Genomic DNA, 22744 nt, shown 5'->3' with positions numbered 1-22744 from the left:
AAACAGTTTGCTGTTCCAAAATGTGGCGGGGGTGCGCGCTCCCGGGGTGGTGGGGGCAACATGGGTGAGCAGGATGTCATTGCTACTTTCTCCAGTGTTCACTTCCTTCCTTCCTGAAAAATGCTATATATTTTTGGTCACTAGAGAGAGGACAGATTGCATCTCCCTGCTCCCTGCACCATCCTGTCTTTGGCCATCCAGGGTCCTTCAAAGAGCTGGTGGATGTTGTTTTTCTCTTTGAGGAGGAGGGACCGGACACAGCAGACCCAAGCTGCAGTTCCCTCACTCAGCCTCTGAGAATTTCTCATCCAAACCTCAATCACGTAGGATTGCGTAGAGAGGAGAAAAGGGGAGAGACAGAAGACAGAGAGGGGGGAGAACGGTGGGGGGGGGGGAAGGAGAGAGTCTGGGAGCAGAGGGCGCGAGGAAAGGGAGCAGGACCTAAGCGCCACGCTTTCCAGTGCTCCGCCAGCCCAGCCCCCAACTCAGTCCCACTAGGAGGCTTTCCTGCTCTTCAGGAGCCTGGGCAACTCAGGCTCCTAGTCCCACCCGCCGTCTCGGCGGCTGTCGCCTCTGCCAGGAGTTTCCTGCGGAGATAGCGCTCGGACGGAGATAGCCCGCGGCGGCGCCCAGGAACCTCTGCCAATGAATGGGACTCCGCCCTGAGCGCCCCCTCCCGGTCCAGGGAAGGCGGCGGGGGGCGCCCCGCGCTCCCGCGGCTCCCAGCCGTCCCCGGCGCAGCAAGTTGGGCGAGTTGGTGGCCGTCTTCACCTGCCTCCCTTTCCTGGCCCCTGAATCCGCGCCTGGCCGGGGGAGCCCAGGTGGCGTGCGCGGCCGCCTCCCGCCGTCGCCCAGGGTGGCCTAGGGACCCTGCGTGCGCCCGGGCGCCAGACCATGGTGGGCAGCTGCGACCCGGAGCCGCAGCCGCCGCGAGCCGACGTCGCCCTCAACCAGCCCCCGCCCCACCCGAGCGGACGCGCGGGGGCTCGCAGCGCGCGGTCACTTCCTTCCACGGCCGGGATGGGCAGCGCGGGACCGAACAAGCGGCCCAGCATCGGCCGGGTAACCCCTATCTGAGCTGCGGCCGGGAGCAGCCGACAGCTGGGGCGTCCGAGCCTGGGGTCCGGGCGGCGTGGCGATGACCTGATCCCGAGCCCGCCAGGGCGCCCGTCCCTTGCTGCCCGACTCGCTCGCAGTCTGTGCAGGGACCGGCTCGGTGCGGCGGCCCGGGCGCACGGTGGCGGGGAGCTCCGGTGAAAGGCGTGTGGGTGCCGAGCTGAGGAGGACACCTTCGGCAGCTCTGCCTTTGGAGGGGCTTCTGTAAACTACTGAGTCATTCCAGATTTAGGTTTCCCTAAATAATCACCAACTGTGCCCGTCTTGTGCCGGAACGCAGGCAGAGAGAGCGAGAGCTCCCGCTCTCGGGACCCCGCGGATCCCCAGGGTGCTTGGCCCTCGAGGATCTCCCTCCCTCCTGCTAGTCCTCCCCCCTCCCTCGTCTCCCGCTTTCTTTGCAGTGCTGCTGGAGGATAGGCGCACTCACCGCAGCTGGAAACAGCTGCCCCCGCCCCGCGCCCCAACCCGGAGTCTAGCTAACCGCTCCCACTTCTCGCCTCCCTCTTGGAATTCCAGAAGTGGGGAGGCCGGCCGGCCCCTGGAGAACAGCAGCCCGTGCGATGCCTTCCGTAGACCTCACCCAGCCGGGACGGACCTCCTAATCGCCAGAACCGCGGGCCACAGGGAATTGAATTGCTGCCTTCCTCTCTTCTCTGTCGCGGTTGGTGGCTCATTTTCTAAAGGAACGTTTTATTCACTTTTTAGTATGTTCTTTTCTTTATTGTTTTTTTAAAGCCAGGGGCACGCTTCTCGCCTCGGTCCAGACTCTGCCTTGTAAACGGGTTTTCTATGTATGTATGTGTAGGAATACTTTGGACACCTTACAACGCTTGCGCCTCTCCAACCGGGGCACGGCTTGTTATTTTGGACATCTTTTCCCATTCTCCACTTGGTACCCTGAACGCAGTGTGACCAAACTCCTCACTGCCCTTTGGACGTGGATCGCCTTGAGGGTGCAAGTTTGGGGTACAAACGTCTACTTCGCAAGAAGGCCTGGGACCGCCCCGCCCCCTCCGCCAGTGGTTGGGGAAGTTTACATCTGGATTTTCAAACGTTTTGTTGCCACTGCCCAGACTCTGACTAACCTTGTGGGCTCCAGGTTTTCGATATTGCAACCTCCTCAAATATTAGCACTGCCTCCCTGCGCCTGCCCCATCCCTCCAGGCCCTCGAGGTCCTTCCCTCATCCCAGCAGAGCAGGAACTCGAGGGCTCTGTGGAGCCCGGGGCCTCGGGCCCGCGCTGAGCAGCTATGGCTGCAGCGATAGCCAGCTCCTTGATCCGGCAGAAGCGGCAGGCGAGGGAGTCCAACAGCGACCGGGTGTCAGCCTCCAAGCGCCGCTCCAGCCCCAGCAAAGACGGACGCTCCCTGTGTGAGAGGCACGTCCTCGGGGTGTTCAGCAAAGTGCGCTTCTGCAGCGGCCGCAAGAGGCCGGTGAGGCGGAGACCAGGTCAGTAGCAGCTGGAACAGTGGGCTCCCCAATGCCTGACATCCTCCCATCCCCTTTCTTAAAAGCTCCTGGAAGGGAATTAGAATTCCTTTCTTCCATGCTGGCCCATCCTCTTTCACCAAACCTGTGTCAGTTAATAGCTTGTCTCTTATTCAAGAAAACACTTTCTGCTTTCCTAAGTCCACAGTTTGACTAGTATGAGGGCCACTTGTATAGATGCTCCTAGGCTCAGAAATCTTGAAATGTCCTGGAGGGCAGTGACTGGTGTGTTCTTAACTCATTTATTTCTTTACTTTCACCTATTGTTCTGTTCATCCATCCATCCATCCATCCATCCATCCATCCATCCATCCGTCCATCCTTCTATCTATGGAGAACTCTAAGATGAATAAAGTTCTTTATATTCCTCATAACCACATACGGCAGAGGATTAGGAATTATGCTGGATACCAGATGAACTTAGTATTATCTCGATTTTCTGTCTTCAACAAGCTCATGCTTATTTTACCTTTTAAACCATCACAGTTTACCAATTTTCCATCTTCTCACGTGTTTGTGTGCTCCTTTCTAATAGGATTTCTTCCCAACCGGTTGATAGTTACCACGGGTTCTTACTATGAACTTTCTGCCCCATCACCAGTCACCACACACTAACACTTCGGAGTCGCTTTTATGACGTGACGTCTGCAGTTTGGCTTCGGAGAGTGTAAAGAAAAGTTGACTTCTCAGACGTTTCTATGGCACAGTCTTTCTGAAGCTAAGTCAGGTCCAAATGGTCCCTCTTATGCCTCTATTTACCGAAGGAAAACTGTCACCATAAGCCAGGACAGTGTTACACCTTGAGAGATCAAAAGCACATCTCCAGTTGGTGCTTTCCTCAAGCCTTAGGGTGTGGCCATGGAGACACTTGTAGTCATCAGCGCCCTCAGTGCTCATAGCTGAAGGAAGGATGGGGTGAACAGGGCTCCTGGCTGTGGTTGAGTTGACTACCTTATCCTGTTAGCAATTCTGACTCTGGCACTCTCTGGAGTTCCACAAATGAAGTGTGTAAGTTAGATCCAATGTGAGGCTCAGAATAAGTTAAGATGTTGAGAGTGAGCTTTGGGAGGGTGGGTGCTTTGCTTTAGCTTTCATCGATTTTCCCTGACCTTCCTCACCCCATTTGTGTCTCATTTTCATATTCTCTGAAGGCCGCAAAGCGGCAGATTTCAAGAGTAAACAAAACCGTTGATGGTCCTATCTCAGCAGCTGCCAAAGTCTTTCCTTTTTACATCCTATTAATTTGGCCTGTGCCTTTTGGTGAAGTGGAGACTGAAAAGAAAAGCAGAATTATCTCTACATATTGAACATGGCATTTTAAAGGGCAGTATAAATCCTTTGGAACCTTCCTCTCGGGGCTTATGGAATCTGCAAGGGACTTGAAGGCTCTAGACCCAGTGTGACTCACGTATGCCGACTCTGGAGTGGAGGTCGCACTGTGGTTGGGATACTTGTGTGGTGTTTATGAGGCGATGCTACTTGACCTTCTCAGCTAACAAGCTAATAGAAGTAATAAGTTGCTCATAACTGTGAATGGATGCGATAAACTCAGTTTGCAGATGTTGATTTGTAGATGAACAGTTAACATGACTTTGTGTGTTGGGGGAAAGGATTGTATACTGTTTCCTGAGGTTCTCCCCTTAGTGCCTTATTAGAAAACAAGGGATTCTCTGGGCTTACTATTTGCTTTGGTGCTCATTTAATCTGCTTCTCTTGTTTACACACTCAGTGTTCATCTTGAGGATCGTGGTGACTGACTTGCTTTAGCTAAAGGGTCACATGACAACCTAGCAGAAAGACTGTAGCAATTGCTAAGGCATTCCTTAGCAAAAGGGCACAAGGAGTGAATTCGTACACCAAAGGCTTTGGGTTGTTGCAAAACCTCCTTAACTCTGCAGAAACGGAGGTGTGGGTGTGGAAGAGCTTTTGGGGAAGATGATAGTTGTGCTATATTGCTACTAACAAAGCCAAATAATTAATGTGTTGATTTTATGTCGGCGACCATGATTCCCATACTGTGGGATGAGACTGTTTGTTGAACTGGCCCCTTCCACACCGCACTTCCGCAGAGGCTCTTTCAGTGGATCCAGTGGAAGCCACTCAGCACCAACAGAGGGGAACTGTTTTCCATTTTGTAAGTGCTTTGATGGTGGGGTCACCTAATATTTGAGTTCTCGTTCAAAACTGTTCATGCTCCAAGCCAAGTCCTTCTGATTGGCAAACTGAGTCCTACACGCGAAAGTGATGAAGGGGAAAAACCTGCCTTAGGAAGGAGTTTCCACCGTGATCTTCTAGCACTGAGACACACGTTCCAGGGACCAGACTTTTAGGAGAGTTCAGCTCAGGCACTGAGCCTAAGCTAGGTGTTTAATGGGCAAGGGCATGGTTTGTGGTTCGGATTTCAGGGCAGACACAGTGAACATCTCCCTGTTTCTTTTCTAAACTCACCAAGTTCTAGTCTGGAAAAAAAGGCCAAAACCATACAAACACATCAAAAATCTAGAACTCATCATGGTACAATGGCTCTGTTTTTAAGCGCCCAGAAATGCAGACTGAAGACATGGAAACTGGCAAGGCAGAGCCTCACAGGGCCTTCGAGTGCAACTGTGTTTTGAGAGCAGGGTCCCTGGGGCATCACATGCTGGTGTACTCTGGGACTGCGCACCAGAATCCTGATTTGAAGAGATGAGAAATACAAGGGGCCATGGCAATTTTTTCAATCTGATACCACACACCTAAAGCATGACAAAATTGAGACTGGAAGTAACTCCACTTCATTTATTTTGGTTTGCTCTATTAGCAGTATAGCAGAAAAAAATTAGCAGGAGAGGTGGGTGTCTGCTGTCAATTTATGGGAATAATTTTTTTGTCTGATAGATATTGGTAGCAGTGGTAGGATTATCCATATTATTTCGCAATCAGAATGCACAGTGTAGAGGTCACTCAGTGAAGGCTAACAATGGCAATTATAGTTCTGAGACTACCGTCACCTCTAGCCAGCATGAATCACTGAAGAAGAAGAGATAGTGAAAGCCTGAAACCAGCGCAGGGCTTGTTAACAACTTGTTCACTGTGTGGGTTGTAGTTCTTTGAAAAATGAAATGTTGGAGACCCTGAACTGCCGTGCTGTCTGAGTCTATTGGACCATGAAAAAGCCCTTCGAACATTTCTGTTCTCTCACTTCCTAATAGAGAAGTGCGATGGTCATTATCGGAGACATTCCTTTGGTGTGAAGTCCCTGTATGAGCCAAACTTGCTACAGTAGTGGCTGAAATGTGGGCACTGCCTAATTCCCTGCGCTTGGTCTTTTCGTCTGCCCCCCCCCCCCAGACATGGGTTATTATGTCTGGCTTTTGTTTTCTTTTCAAGAGGCGCAGCCAGTCTCAGGTATTTTCCTCCTGACTCAATAGACACCAGTAGAAGGCCCTATCAAGACAAGGTGGAATTGCTGCTGTTTGTCAGAGTGGACAAGGTGCTTGGCAGTTATCCAGGGTCGCTATCATTTTGCAAATGGCGTTCTCTCTGGAAAGTACAGAATAACTAGATAAATCTAAATTCTGTGTGATTTAAGTCCAATCTGTACATTTTGCTTTCGTTGTTGCTTCCCTGTGTAATTGAGTCCCTTCCCTTAAGCTATTAAACAAAAACACCAACAAGGAAAAAAAAATCCCTCCCCTAAACCACAAAGAATACTTTCCCTAATTAAAGCCCTTGGTTTTCTACACCATTTCCCCTTTAAAAACGACGTAGTATGATTACATCTGTAATAAATTAAATCAGAAAAGTGATTGCAATTTTACCACATTTCGTTGATTTTCTTTCTTATTTTTCAGAGCCTTTTTCTTTCTCCCATAAAATTATAGTTGTTTACAATACTTCAGTGTTCTTCCAGCTTCCTCTGGCAGATGTTTAAAATAGCATGTAGCAGCACACTATTCAACATGTTACTATCAAACTTGCCAAAACGTCTAAAAATATCCTTCCATGCAAAGGAAGACAGCCTCACGAAAAAAGAAAATCTTTAAGATTATGTACCCAAGAGGCGAAAGAATGCTTACTCCTGGGGTCTATGGAACGGAAAGTAGACTTTTACAAATTAGAGTACGTATAGTCTGACACATGCGATTTTACATTTACAGCAAATACCTTTATTGCATTTTCCTTTTAAAAGGCTTATGTCTGAAATGCAAAAATCAGTCTAATCAGATGATATTTGGTTTGATGTTTGTTAAAGACATACTGCTACCCAGCCGCTAACTTAGTAAGCCACGTTTTCATTTTATCTGATGTCTTTCTGTTTAAAGTGATGTTTACTGTTTTTTAAATCCCATTTCTATAAGGCAGGACATTCTTACCAGCAACTGCTATCCCCACCGTAAGGACATTGTAGAGCAGTAGCTACTGTGGTGTCTGGCTTTCTTTCGTCAAGTCCCCACACAGGATTCAATCTTTAACGTTCTAATGAAGTTGATATTCTTGAACAGAATTAGGAAAACAGTTTGCAGGAAATGAGGCAGTCTCTGTAGTTGAGAAAGCACTAGGAATATTTTTAGACCTTTAGAAACAAGGATTTTGTCTCATAAATCTGGATTGTTAGAAGTCCTCCCAGGTTTGGGAGCACCGTGCTGTTTGGTTCTATTCCTAGTGAACAGGTGTGTGCGTGTGTGTGTGTGTGTGTGTGTGTGTGTTGATATTTCTGTAATGGTCTGATCATGATTGATTGATCTTGTCTGTTCCTCCAGAGTTTCATTTTACCGGGTGCTTGCTATTGGTGTGTCGCTTGGGATTATTGCAGACTGTATGAACCCTCCCAGCACAGCCTTCTTAGACAGATAGCCATCCTGGGTAACACTTTTGACCTTAGCTAATGACTTGCTTGTGGATCTATGGAACTTTCCTTCTCTAGAGAAAGAAGCACTGTGTCTATGGGGCTCAGCCTCCAAAGTCACCACCTGAGAGCCCATGAGAGAAGGAACCTTTGCTGCCAAATGTCTTTAAAATAACCAGATGTAATAAACCGTTTTTTGTTTGTTTTTGTTTTCTTAAGACAGGGTCTTATTATGTAGCTCTGACTGTCCTTGAACTCATAGATATCTTACTGACTCTGCCTTTCTAGTGCCAGGATTAAAGAGGTGTGCCACCATGCCTGACACTATAGCAAACATTTTATAAATAGCTTTGGGATTTACAGTTTCTCCAAACGTTCTTTTTCAGTCTTTTTAGCAATGCATTAGTGAATCCAGCCCCCTGCCCCCCAATCATAGAAAACTGAGAACACAATACTCAGTGTGCTGGTGAGAGTGGTTCTAGCTACTGTAATCAGAAAGTCATCACTAAGCCCCATTGTTTTCGTCTCCTACCCCACCGAGCTAAGAGGTTCTGGTTCTAAATAACATAATTGCTTTGCGAAGCTGGAAAAGTATTCTGGAAAGACAGCTCAGTCCGAGATCAAGAAGAGTAGAGAATGATTGCCTGGCTTTTCTGCTGTGTGCCCTGTGTGTGGTCTAAAGTCCCCAAGGAAGAAGAGTGAAATGGAAAAGATGATGGGGGTCTTCTGTGCTGAGGAGGCATCCCAAGGCTATCTTGCTCTGGGCCAGGTTCCTGGCTGGGATTCCCTTTGTACCTCAGGAGCCTCAGAGACAGCAAGCACCAGAGGATCCACTGGGAGACTTGGGCCCAGTGGGGAGACTTTCTTGAGTGTAAACATAAACACTTGCTTCAAAAGTTTCTCAGATGTTTTCCAGAGTCATGTGGCTATTAGTGAATTCATCATAGCCTTGCACGATTATTCTCTTAGCTTTTTAAATCTTCTTTCTTTGTTTAGGTAACCATTCAACTCATAGCAGAACCATTAGACAAATGAACTGTAGACTGCGATGTCAGTAGGAATTCTGGGTGTTATTTTTAAGAACATTAAGTGTGCTTATTAATCTCTTTGAGCCTCAGTTTGCTGACTGTGAAATGGAGATATTCTATCTAGTTTTTCCTTACATCATACCTTTCTCCTGGAGTATTGTCTAAGCTGAGTTCTAAAAGATGAGACAAACAGAAAAGGGTGGAAGGCTGAGATGTTCAAGGCAGAGGAGGGCAATGTTTCTTTGTTTCTTGGGAGACCCTAAAGAAAACTAGAACAGTGGCAGCTCCAGGAGAGGGTGACATAGGAAGCATGGCAAGGCCATGGCTGGACCCCAAGGCCTTGACATTTGAGAGCAGTGTGAAGGGTTGTTCGGGTTGTCTTGAAAAGTCTCCCAGTCTACAAGAGAAAAAGTTCTTATAGAAATCCCATTGTTTGCAAACCACCCCGCTCTCTTTTTTTTTTTTTTGTCTCTGATTGGGTTTTCCCAGGGACTATTTGATAAATACAATTGCATGACCCCCCACTTTTACAACCATGTTTTGGAGTAAGACCAGCTTATCTCCATATACTTTCACTGACAACAATACTCAACAAGAAACTGAGCCCAAAGGGTTTGGGGATTAAGCTGCCTCCAGTGAAGCTAGACATTAGAGTGCTTTCCAAAATGCTTGTAAGTTACAGTTTTCACTAACAATTTAGAATATAGAGTTACATAAGTGAGTCTAGACTAAGCTTATTTGTCTGGACAGAGTCAACATTGAACAGATATTGTTTGCAAAGGCTACTTATTCGTCTGCCTTTGATCAGTGTGTAGTATTTGCATCCCTCAGATGCCCTCCTTCTAGCCACAGGTAGATTAATGCCTTTTAGTTGGAGTTTATGTACAGTTCTTAGCTTTTTTTAATTTTAAGTGTATTGTGTGGATTAAGTGTATGTAAAGGGTACCACATGTGTGTAGAAGCCCACACAGGCCAGAAGACAACTTGGATCCTCTGAAACTAGAATTATAGGCAGTTTTGAGTCATCGTGTGGGAGCTTGGGATCAAGCCCCATCTTTTGTAAGAACCGAAACTGCTTTCTGAACCACTGAGATGTCTCAACAGCCTGCTCAGCAAAGAATGGGCCTTCAGTTAGTGTCTCCACTCTCCGTATTAGGACAGTAAGGCCCTCCAAGTCAGGGTCTCTAACTTTGCAGTATTGGTTAGATTCTAGATTTAATTTAGGTTTGTTTTTCATAATCTCGTGTCCATTCTGTGCTGTTAGAGCTTGAAATAAACCTTGGTTTTCTTCTTTGAAAACAAGAAGCATAGCTAAAGATCTGTTTGCTTGGAAGGCCATTTGCTCTGGCTCTTTTCTCCATAGGATAAAAACTACACGTGACTGGAGCCATAAACCATGAATCTGTTCCCTGCTTATTAGGAAGGACAGGCTTGTTTTGTTAGGGTGCTGTTTTGTGTGTCCCTTGCTTTAATTACTTGTGATTTGCTAGCAAAGATATCTTTGTCTAAAATATCAGTCTTTGTTTGTTTTTACCTCACTTTGGGGGCTATTCTGTCTCATTGAGGATTTGAAATAAAACCCACTGTGCTACAGTGTTTACTATGTTTTATAAGCTAAGGTCAAATGGAATTTAAATGAAGCACAGATGAGATTCACTAGAGAAAACCTGGGATCTTATGTAAGTTGTTATAAAGAGAAAAAGAGCAGATGAAAATTTCCAGAAAAGATTTTAATTTTGTTTCGTTTGTCATTTATGTATTGTATTTTAATTTAGGGGATTCTGATGATGAACCAGATAATCTTACAGTGGCCTCAGGTCAGAATAAATTTGCAAAATGGAGAAGTGAGGGACAAAATGTAAGTACCCCAACTCAGGTGTTTATACAAATCGCCTGGTGAGAATAGAAGTTGACTCCATTTAAGGCAAAGAACTCTACCTGTTCTACCCACAGAATATTGATTCAGTGGTGTTAGGTTTTTTTTTTAAAGGACCAAAAATCACTCCAGGGAGGTGTAAGAAAGTTTTTCTACGTCTGAATAAAAAAAGAATGTTGAGAAGTAAAGAGAACCTCAAGTTCTAAGGAAACCCAAGTCTCCTATGGACAGAAATAGAATTGCTCCCATCATGTTCTGTTGTTCAAGAAAACTGGGCTGGATTTTTGTAACCAAAGTGCAGTTATGAAGAAGAGGGAAATGGTATGTGAGTGATCATTCTGAATCTTCTAGTTCTAGGAAAGGAAGCAATGTCGGTAGTCCTATATACACAGAGCATTTCTCTGAGAGATTAGAGATTGATTTCCCTTCTGTAAAGAGAGAGAGTTTGCAATCATTCACTTCCTGGCTTCCTCTGTCTTTTCTTACATGGTTCTGGGGGCTTTGTCTTCTGTAACTTTTGCTCAGACAAGGAGTTGGGAGGTGTGTGCGTGCATGTGTATGTGTGTGTGTGCATGCACACATGTGTGTGCACGTGTGTGTTTGTTTCTAGCTGCCCACAAATCCTGCAACTTGTACCTGATTTTGCTTGAGCTGATGTATACCTGTGAGGTTTGGAGAGCAGCAACTGTACACACCTTGGTTCATTATTGGATTCCAGGCGGGTGTCTGAAATTCTGTTTTGGGAAATGACACTTTAGTTAGACATTTTGCCTCAGGCCTTGATATATACAATGTATCCTTGTGGATGCCTATTTGTGACCCATGTCTTGGGATGTGTACCTAGCTGTGTCTAGGATTTAAAGGTTTTGTTCCTCTAAATTGAGAAAAAAGGAACTAATTGCAGTCAATCCATTCACGAGAGGGTCATGGGTAAATTAGAAAATACAAATTTAAAAAAGATGAAGAAAGGATTGGGCTTCCCCTAAGTTCTATGCCTCCTTGCAATACCACACCTATCTCTGGGGCTTTTGCTTAATGCTGATACTGAAATATATGCAGTTGTTAGAGGGAACTGTACTTGAATAGTGATAATCAAGTCAGTTTCCAGACATTTGCTGAATTTTGGTGTGTCATTTATTTGGGAATGAGCATATAGAACTAATTGGAAAGTCCTTACTAGCAAGGTAATAGAACTCCAGTCAAATACATATTACTGCATTCTAAGTTGTACGTTCACTGTGTTCTTTCAGAAAGTCTCTTTTTGAATGCCTATATTTCAAGAGTAATTATCTAATACATAGTCACAATCTGTCCTTTAAAAATGCATACGTAGTTGTGGATGTCTGCATCTGGTTCCATCAACTCGCTTATTGGAGTTCATTCCTTGTGGTGGCATGCCATGCTCAGCCTTAATGCAGGGAGAGGGCCTTGGTCCTGCCCCAACTTAATGTGCCAGACTTTGTTGACTCCTCATGGGAGCCTTTCCTGCTTGGGAGGAGTGGATGGGAGGTGTGCTGGGTGGGAAGGCAAGGGGGTTGGGGGGGAGAAGTGGTTAGAATGTAAAATGAAATTAAATTTAAAAAAATGAATGCATAGCTGAACATACAGCTTCACCAGCATGCATTACCAAGTCTTTTTCCACCTTCGCCACGAACCTCTTTAGTCAACTGCAATCTTCTTCACTGTCGTAGAACATTTTCTTCATCCATCTGTTTCAGTCTTTCCGTTTCTCGTTGTTTGTTTTTCTCTGTAGGGGTATGGTTAACCTCTATACCCATCCTGCATTTATCCAGACGCCTTTCTCTTGTCTTTATCCACCCGGCTGCAGCGCTGCCATTGTTTCCAGCTCTGCACAACTCCCATCTCTCCTGCCCGATCTTCTGAGTTCCTCCCAGGTGGCATGAATCACTTCCTGCCCAGGCTTTGTACCCGTTATGTGCAGTTCATTCTGCTTTATCTTGTAATTATGGTGTAAGTGCTGTCTTTACCTCTGGAGTATGAGTTCCTGGATGGTAAGAACTGTCATACCAAACTCTCTCCTTAGTGGTGGTCAGAAATACCTCATCCAAACACAGTTTTCTATTAATGACTAGTGTGCTCATAGACTCAGTGCTAGTTAAATTTTAAGGACAGTGCTCCATAAACTCGAAAATCTTGGGCAAGACAGGAAATCACTGTTTTAGCCTAATTTTTCTTAATATTAAAATAGCAAAATATCATTGATACATTTTCATTTGATATGTAGCTATTAAGTAAATGTGTGGAACCTTATGGCCTCCCTTCTTCCCCAGTTCAATCCTAATGGCTATTCACCTCATTCATACTTTGCTTGGTTGTGTTACAGGCTTCCTTTTTCTCAAGCAGAGTAACTTCTTAGGGAGGAGGTAGCATCTGCATGGATGCAGAAGGAACCTTGTTACATTGTCTTATGTGTTTGACTTGGAACTGAGATATTACTGTGGTAAGCAGTTCAGAAAAGGACCCATTTTTCTTTTGACCAACTTTGGTTTCTTAATGTTGGGTTAATGAGGAATAGCCTTTGTTATTGATTTCAAATTTAGTCCTGTCTGGTCCTTACATTTACATTTGAGACCAGCAAGTCATTTTGGTGTTAAATACTCCTCAGGAAACATATTTACTCTGGTCTCACTTTACTGGGGGACGTTGTAAGTGGTGGGGGAATAAAATATTGATTGGTTCTAATTAAAAAGTTGCCTTCTATCAACACTTTATTCCTCTGCTGGCTTTCTTCTTGTCTAGTTCCTTTTTCAAAAGCTGTTGATACGCCACCATCTTCTGTGTTTATTTTATTGCCTGTAGACATTTGAATGGAAGATTTTAAACCAGTCCTAACTCACTGCAGCAAAAACGAGCCTCATTGACCTTGTCCTTTGTCTTCCGTAGCTCATTCAGTTTTCTCAGTTAGAGTAAAGGGGGTTCTGAGATTCAGCTCTATCGTTCTTTTTTTTTTTTTTTTTTGGTTTTTCGAGACAGGGTTTCTCTGTGGCTTTGGAGCCTGTCCTGGAACTAGCTCTGTAGACCAGGCTGGTCTTGAAATCACAGAGATCCGCCTGCCTCTGCGCATACTTCTGCTACAGATACCCTTTCTGTTGCTGTGTGAAACACCGGCTGACACCAATTTTAGTAGGGAAGGGTTCATTTCAACTGGCTTTTTGTAGCTCATCCATAAGGGAAGGCACAGTGGGACCCTGGAAGCAGAAACTGATGCAGAAACTGTGGAGGAATGTGCTTACTCACTTGGTCCCTAGTTTCTATTTATTTAGCTTTATTGTACAGCTCAGGAACCCCTGACTAGCGATGGTACCACTCACAGTCAACTGGGCCTTCCAACAGCAATTACCAATCAAGAAAAAAATGCCTCAAATATATCCCCACAGTATAATATGGTCCAAGAAATCCCTCAGTTGAGACTCTATGAGACAACTCTTGGCTCTGTCTAGCTGAAGCTAAGTAGAATACTCGTGGAGGATTCTAAGACGTCTCTGTATTAGTTTTAAGAAAATAGTTTTACAATAGACTTTACTTAAAGTTTTATAAGAGCTTCTGTGCATACTAAATGGAAAAAAAATTGGCAAATATGTTTAATTCCTTTCTTACCTGTATTTTCTTTAACTACATTAATATAATTGATCATGCAATGATCAATTTTTTTGAAAATTTTCTCTTGTGATTTTACTTTGTAGAGTTTCACTACACTATTCAAGAGAGACTTGCTTGGACCTCAAAGCTGGAGTGGTTAAAAACAATGAACTGTGGGAGCATTTTGTTGTTGCTGTTCTTTTACTGGAAAACACATTGATTTATTTACCAGTGGAAACTCAATGAGATGCTAACTAAATGAAGCAGGCAGGAAAGGAGCCACTGATGCAATGAAGTAAAAGAATTTCTGACTAAGTCAGTGTATGATATCATGTTTATTATTTGTGTATGGGGGGTGTGGGCTATATGTGTACCAAGGTCAGAGGACAACTTGTGGGAGTCAGCCATTCTTGCCTTTTATCATCTGGGGATAACACGTCATCGTGCGTGGTGTTAAGTACCCTACCTGTTGAACAATCTCATCCATTCAAGGAACATCATATTTTAGATGGATTTAAACTGGACATTAGAAACATGTCAAAGTACAGGATACCACATGAAATGAAACAGTGCTGGAGAGAAAATTCATTTATAAATTATCAAACCTCAAGATATCTCAGGCTTTGGGATCTCCCTTGAGGCACATTTTTTATCACTAGTTAAGTGACAGAAAGAACATTTATTATATATCAAGGCTGGCATTCTCTGAGTTTCATAACTCCTAATATTTTATATGGTTTTTGAAAATTGATTGTGCCTCTCTGCTAGAGGATGTAGAATTGAAGATTTTAATTGAAATACTGCTTACAGTGATATTTAGTTTTTATCATCTGTTCCTGGAAGCATTACTGGTATTTAAACTTTTCCTTTCTTTTTTTCTAGTCACTGACCATGCTATCTTACATTGCCAGAAAATAAGTTTAGCCAATGGTCTGAACTTGAATTCTACACAAGTCCATTTTAGCTATTCCTTAAGAAAGACTCTTCTTGTTTTAGAAAACACTATCATGATATTATGAGGTTGAGGCTGCTTCATAGTATGTATCAAATATAAAGGATATTTGGAGAAATAATTTGTATGATTCCTGTGTAGATGTTAGGGTGTACATAGGACTTTATCATACCACTAGTTGGTTGACTGATGAAATCATGGCGCCCATCAATGGAACATGGCTCTTTGCCTATTTTGTAGTAAAAGACAATCCATACACTTTGCTTAACACGTTGGTGTTGCAGGAAATGGATTTGTTGAATAAATTTTCTTGAAAATGACATATGCCTAATAAAACTAGATAAATACAGTTCTGGAAGAGAGGACACTCAACAGTGCTCAGCAACATCTTCATCAGTGCTGCTCTTCTTTCAGAAATTGGAGGTAAACTTTCCTGATCATTTTTTTTTCCCCACACATGGTGCAATTCAAAGCAAGACAATGCGCCATTAATGTGATTGAGTCTTGGGGATATAGATGACTTTAGAGGACGTGTGATCGCCTCAAAATGTGGAACTCTGTGATTCCTCTTTTCATTCATTTACACTCTCAGCTATTTGACAAATATCTATTGTTTATTTATAATCTACCCCAATACTGAAGAAGGAATCCACACAGAAGACAAGAGCTTTTGTTTTGTTTTTCTTTCTTAAGGAAACTTTGAGCTAGAGCACTCCTAGTATCATCCATGGAACAGCTTTGTATTTGAATACTTAGGAGTGAGGAATCTTATTTTGGCCAATGGCCAACTATACCATCTGTGGTTAACTCTATTGATTCCCTCGCCTCCACTGTTAATACAAAATGATTCTCTTGGAAACTTCTTAAATTTTGGAGTGAGAATGGACAGGAAGAAAAAAAAAAACACTGTTTATTTCTTTTTATGTGTAATCGTTCTGTAGATGAGTAGCTTCAAACTTTTTAATATTTTTGAAATTAAAATATGGTTATATTAGTTTCCTCTTTCACTTCCCTTCTCCAACCCTTCCCATGCTCTCTGTTGATGTTGTCTCCATTTCTTTCATTTTCACACACACACAAACATACACATACACACACACTCTATGCATTTTCATTCATATATATATATATATATATATATATATATATCCCCCTTTCAGTCCATATAAAGTATGTTTATAAATCAGGGCTGAGAAGCTATACCTACCAAATCTCAAGAACATAGTTGCCTAGACAAAATCTGAATAGAGACAATACTAATAGACATGCTAATAATGAAAGGGGAGAATCTCATGGGGCCTCAACCCTAGAGGAACTACAAGCAACCAAGGAATGCTGAGAGTGGAAGAAACAGCCCCTCCCATTGGTTATCCAAACGTTAATGTGCAGGCAAGACATTGAGGGTTGTCATCATACCACTTTACCGTCAAGAACATATTAAGACTATTCCAGACTCATGGAAATGTTTACATGTTCTATGGACAACACTGAATGCCAAGGTTTAAGGTATCTTAAAACAAAAATCGTGGTTTATCCCAGAACGCTCTATCTTTATTCTGTATCTTATAACCTTCAGTCTAACTTTTCCTTATTTCCTATCCTGTGGCTTTCATTCTGTGGCTCTGCTCCTCTCTAGAGACATGCAATTAACAAGCTTGAAGACTGAGAGAGAGATTTACACTTTATACCCTTGTTTTTCTAGCCTGAGAATTAGAACACCTAGCTTAAATTTGGGTTGAAGTACTTACCAGTTTAGAAACATCTCAGTATATCAATATTATTATAGAGAGTGTTTCTTAGAATAAAATACAGTAACCCATGCTTGGTCTGATAACCCCAAAGTATCTTCAGTTGGCATTAGAATTTAGTATTTGTATGAGGCCTTTAGGAGATCACTTTATTCCTCTGCATAGTAATATTTGGTTAGCTGTCCTCAGAACTGCTGCTTAGAATGTGGTTTGAGACGAGAACTTTATAATTTCACAGTAGGGCTTTTATTATTTTTTAATGTTAGCCCAACTCTTTGGATTTTCATAAGAGGTTTTCGCAGGCTTTCTAAATTAGGTCTCCAGTAGGTCTAGACCTCATCTGAATTGATTTCGGCATATTCCCAGGTAGGATTCACAGCGTGGGAGCTATGTGCTTGAAGGCCTTGCTGTGTTTAGTTTTTCAAGGGTTCTGAGTATAGTGTTGTTCACAAGTATACTTTACAGTCAGCAAATTAATGTAACGAAAAGATACACGTTCTGCTAATTCCCAAATGGTAGCTTTCTTTGTCTTCCTTGGAGGTCTGCAAGCCCCTATTCATCACACAGACCCGCTTCCCAGAGATGTTCCTCACCCTCTCCAAGTTACTCTTTGAATCATTTTCTCTAGTACTTCCCTTTTCAAGTGAGTTATTTCTCAGAGGTTCTTGAGCTTGTTGACAGTGGTCCACAAAACCCGGGTTGTCTTTTTGAATATTAATGTTGCTGAGTAGTAAGTCTTGACAAAGATATTCTCTGCTTCCGTGTGTCCCCTTTCTCTCTTATCAACTATGGTTTCCCCCCTGGTGATGGCTCACTTGCTTTTTATTTCTGATTCACATCATGTCTGTGTTTCTCTTTCATGTCAGACTATATCCCACCTCAGTTTGAAATTATGATCTCCCTCCAGGTCCCAATCTGTTTTGTGTTTTCTTAGTGTGTTTTCTTACTGTCACTTAATGAGTGACACTAGCAAACATGTCAGTTTTCTGTCACCAACCTCTTTTGTCTGCCAAGTTGAAAGTTCCCGTTTCCCTGATCCCTGTCTTTTATTTCCCCACTTACATTCACGGGTCTTGTCTCATCAGTGTTTTACTCATTTTCATTCACCAGGCACTAATTCAGGACTTTCCAGGAACTGCAAGGGGGTAGTAGCTTGATTCAAGTAAAGTTGTTATGTCACGTAGTTGACATCCTTGGCTCAATATTGTTAAACTTCATTTTATATTTTTCTGAAAATTACATACAGAAGTACTCTATTTACATCATTTCTACCTGCTTTCCTCCTTTCATCCAGCTTCTCCCTTCTCCCCTGCCTCCCTTTCAGATTTATGACTTTTTAATTGAGATTCTATCTGTCTGTCAATGTATCTATCTATCTATCTATCTATCTATCTATCTATCTATTATCTATCAATTTATCAATTATTTTCTTTCTCTCATACACCCACCCACCCACCCACCATCACCACCACCATCACCACCACCATCACCACCTACTGGGGCCACTTAGTGCTGCTCCTATGTATCTAGGAATGACTATTCTGGGGTTCGATAACCGTTAAGGGAGCTTGTTCCTTGAAAAGACTCTCTCTTTCTTAGCAGCCTATAACTCTTTATCTATGGATTTAAGTGAGATTTTCTCCACCCAGGATGGAGTGTCAGCTCATGTTGTCATTGCATAGGTCCTTTTTAGATGACCATAGTATTAAGATTGAATGGGTGTGCCAGGCGGTGGTGGTGCACGCCTTTAATCCCAGTACTTGGGAGGCAGAGGCAGGCAGATCTCTGTGAGTTCGAGACCAGCCTGGTCTACAAGAGCTAGTTCCAGGACAGGCTCCAAAACCACAGAGAAACCCTGTCTCGAAAAAGAAAAAAAAAAAAAGATTGAATGGGTGCATCTCTCAGTCATATATACAAGATTCTGGTCCACTGATTTCTAATCTTTCTCCCCACTCTTCTGTGATATTTCCTGAGGTTTAGGTATATTGGTTAGGTTGTAGATATACCAGTCTGGAATGCACCCTGTACTAGTCACTTGCTTTCCGTATTTGACCAGTTGTGGGTTTCTGTGGTCTCCCCTATGCTACAATAAGAAGCTTCTTTAATGAGGGATGGGAGCTCCGCTGAGCTGGGGATATGTGGATGGGTACTTAGATGGGAATTATACTGGTTTGGAAAAGTGGCCTTGATAGGCTTTCTTCTCGGGTCCCCATCTTCCCAGTCAGGAGTGCCTGCCTGGCTAGGTTTACAATACAAGGGCATGGATTCCCTCCTATCGAGACACCCAAAATGCTGAACCGATTAGAAGAAAATGCATGTTGTTCCCGATGAAATACAGGGGTAAGGAAGGGGTTTGTGAATAGGACTCCATTCGCTGAGGACCACAGATCATTGGTTCACAAATGGGGGCTCCTAAAACTAAGGAACTTCTCCACAGCAATGGGAATAATCAATTGAGTGATGAGGAGGCCCATAGAGTGGTAGGGAGTCTGCAGCAGCTACACATCTGATAGAGGACCACGTCTAGACTATACCAAGAACTCAAAAAACAAGAGTTACAAAAACATAAAAATGGGCTGTGAATCTGAACAGGGAGTTCTCAAAAGAAAATATTAAAATGTCTATGAAATGTCTTTAAAAGTATTCAGTATATTTAGCAATTCGGGAAATGCAGATTCAAACTTCTTTGAGATTTCATCTTATCCCAGCCAGGAGGGTGAAGATCAAGAACACAGGGAACAACAAATGCCAGAGAGGATTTGGGGAAAGGGGATCCTTGTTTATCATTTGTGGGATTGCAAACTGGTGCAGTTGCTATGGAAGTCAATGTGGGGACTTCTCAAAAAGCTAAACTTTAGAACTATCCTGTGACCCGCTTCTCCTGTTTTCTCATCTTCCTCGCCATACTTAAGGAGCTTGTTATGATGTAGAGTATTATGAAGTCTTGAACTTGGTGTGTCTCCTCTCTCAACTATCTGATCATAATTTAAAGAAAAACCTATCTGATATCATATTACTTTCCTATAAAAATGGTGGCAGATATCCCTGGCTCCTTACAGTGGCTTTAAACTGACTAGGATTCCCTGACCTTTTGTCTCAGCCAATCTCTTTTTCTTTTCTCTTGGGTATTTAACTATAGTCCCTACACTGCCAGGGTGGCATTTGATCTAGGGAAGGACGAGAAGAATTTCAATAAAGCAGAAAACATGGCCAGAAAAAACACACGAACACATAAACAGGCGGTGAAGAAACTGTGGCTGCATATTTTAGCAATTCCCCAGACTCAGAAATGCATGACATAAGAGATAACAGGACTTTCCCTCTTCTCCCCTCTTTGATAGTTCCCATTAGTTTTCAGTCAAAGCAGCTGCTTCTGATGTGGTCTAATTTGGGAAAACAGAACTCGATAGATTGGAGAGCCTTTCATGAATTAGCGTGTCGGAAGATGTGAATCAGCTTTTGGCAAGTTCTGCCTTGAGATACCTGGATTATCATGGGGCCCCTTCTTCATTTAGAGTAAGTTTAAATTTCAAAACGAGAACTTTAGAGCATGATATTTAAATAAAAGAAATTCTTTTGACAGCCCAGACACTCTGGATGATGGGCTTAATCAGAAATGATATTATCTTACCATTTGTTCCTGGGTTGAATTTTGAGCTATCATCTAGTCTAATTGTAGCTTGCACCCGATACTGCTGGTTTAGAAACTTTCACAGGAATTATATATTCAAAAAATGGGGTTTTACTGAATAATTCAAAAGATAATGCCTAAGTGTGAAATAAAGGTTTGAAAGTGACTTTAAGTGGAATTAATGTGGCACCGCTCAAAGTTTTTGCTATTTTTGATTTTATTAAACTAGTTCAACACTAAAGACTGGAAATGGTTCATTTCCTTTCAAAATCTAGAATGGAATAAATGGGGGTGCTCATTTTGAAAAGCTATTGTTATGGTTTGTGCAAGGAGTCTCGAACAGTCCCAGAAGATTTCTTAGTCCTGCTTTCCCTAGGTCTCAGGGGAAGGTTTTGAATGCATGTAGTTCTCAAATCTTTTCCCATGCACGAGCCACTCAACTACAGTTCATTGTAAGATTCTCTCCAACATTACTATCAAGAAATACGTGGCAAAATTGGTTAACGTTTGTGTTTCCTAAGACATCCATGAAAGTTTTGTTTTATTTTATTTTCATTCCTTTCCACGTGTTTCATATTTTACAACAATGAGCATCTCTTTCAAAGTATTTTCAAAGTTAAAGAGTTAACTTTAAGATTCTTCAGTATGACATCATATGGAGACTTGGTTTAGTGGTTTTTATTTTACTTTTGTATGCCTTTACTTCCGCTTCATATTCTACTTGTCATTGTATCACAGCTATGTGATTGTAAGTTGTGCATCTTCCTGAAGGCTGACATATTTGGGGCATGATTCCCGTCCAGTTTCGACCTGTAACTTGTTCAGCATCTGATATCTGATATACCACTGTGCTTTCATAGAAAATCAAAAAAAAAAAAAAACCAGAAGCAAAGAACACCCTCCTTTAATATACAACAGTCTCTGTGGTTTACACAATTATTAAATAAAATGCATTATGAATTCCAGTGTTTCCATATAGCGAATCACTTATGATAGGTGCTATCCCAGTATGTTGATTTGGATTACTTTGCCTTTGTTTTCATGAACATAATTTTGCACATGCCCAATTACATAAAATAATAAAAGAACAGCTATAATTGTACTTTGATGTTTTTACTTTCAAACTGATTACTGTACTTATTAATAATAAGTTCTCAAGTTCATTGAAAAATTAAAATAAGACATAAAATCTATTTTTTAAAAAAAATAATTGGTGATTACTTAAGCAAACCTGACATTCTTAATTAGCATATACATGAATCATTGTACCTCTTCTAACCCAAAAGAATGTATCTTTGGATGCCCAATGCTCTGGCTGGATAGTTGGATACAACCTTGGTCCATTGGAACCTTCAAATTCTGAGCTTCTGTGTAGTCCTTGATTGGTCTCAAACATGTCACATCTGTTCTGTGAAATCGCTGGGGGGCTAACTAGGAGATGCCATCCCAGCTCTTCCTTCGAGAAGTCACTATAAATTATTAAGCAGCTCCTTCACTGTGATCCCATAGGCAGACCTGCCAGGGCATGCCAGGATTCCCTAATAATAATGAGAACTGACTAGTATCCTAGGATTTGAAGCGCAGCAGTAATCCTACATGGAGGATGGGGACATGGTGAACATTTCCCTGTATTCTCCCATGGCTGCAGTGTAGATCCTGCTGCAGTTGTCTGTTTTTATATTCCTGCCATTATTTATGTTGTTATTTATAGTGATGTTCATATTCAGACTAAGGAAGCACAGATTGGATTAGTGTAACTGTTTGAAAGGCAGAGTCCTCAATGATCACTTATTCTCAATATTTTGACCAGTTATGAAACTCATTAACTGTGCTCAGTGCATGAAAGAGACCACTCAGTAAAGCTGGTACTAGCATTGATCTGTGGGTATAAACATAAATATTTAGAAGAAAGTTTGATAACACATCCCTTTAATGAAGCAGTACTAATAGGTTCACACCGAGGGCCTATGACCTCCTCACTATGGGCTTTTGAGCAGATTTGGCATGAGTCTCAAGCTAAATTAGAAAGTCGTTGGTTACCCCCTTAACAGTAATGACATTATTGTACCAATGTGCCATATCTTGCCTGGTAGGTCACTATTACACCATATAGGGTCTACTTTGGGATGGGACCACTCTGACCTTTACTCCACAGGGGCCTGGTTAACACTGTCTGGCACTGTTAAAGCCAGCAAACAAAAAGGAAACTTGCAACTTAATTCCAACTTTATTTCTTCATCTCGTGCAACTAAATTGTGTACTGTCTTCAACAGTAAGGTATCACTGTAGAGGTCTGGTGGCAAGCATTACGAATGACAATAGCCTGCATTATTTTGATGGTGGTGGGGATCCCTGGTATCTCCCTGACCAACAACTTATAGGGAAATATTCTGCACCCAGAACAAGAATTTTATTTAATAATTTATGGCTTCAGGTAAAAACGTTATCAGTCCAATGGTAACATCATTCATATTTTT

The 22744-nt window shown here is 42.6% G+C and overlaps 1 protein-coding gene across 3 annotated transcripts in view; it reads left to right on the top strand.

Annotated features, from left to right (window-relative positions):
- Positions 1-22744, top strand: part of Fgf12 (fibroblast growth factor 12) — a 543179-nt gene that overhangs the window by 283995 nt on the left and 236440 nt on the right. The window contains exon 1 of one of the 3 annotated variants that reach the window (XM_005344783.3): positions 428-2565. The exons of the other annotated variants lie outside the window; for them this stretch is intronic. Coding sequence (XP_005344840.1) covers positions 2367-2565 — 199 coding nt within the window. The 5' untranslated portion in view covers positions 428-2366. Of the gene's footprint in view, positions 1-427; positions 2566-22744 lie in introns of those variants that run through there. 3 annotated transcript variants of the gene reach the window in all.

This window comes from Microtus ochrogaster, chromosome 2 (genome assembly GCF_000317375.1).
Source record: "Microtus ochrogaster isolate Prairie Vole_2 chromosome 2, MicOch1.0, whole genome shotgun sequence".
NCBI lineage: Eukaryota > Metazoa > Chordata > Mammalia > Rodentia > Cricetidae > Microtus > Microtus ochrogaster.
This window is presented reverse-complemented; position numbering and strand designations above follow the sequence as displayed.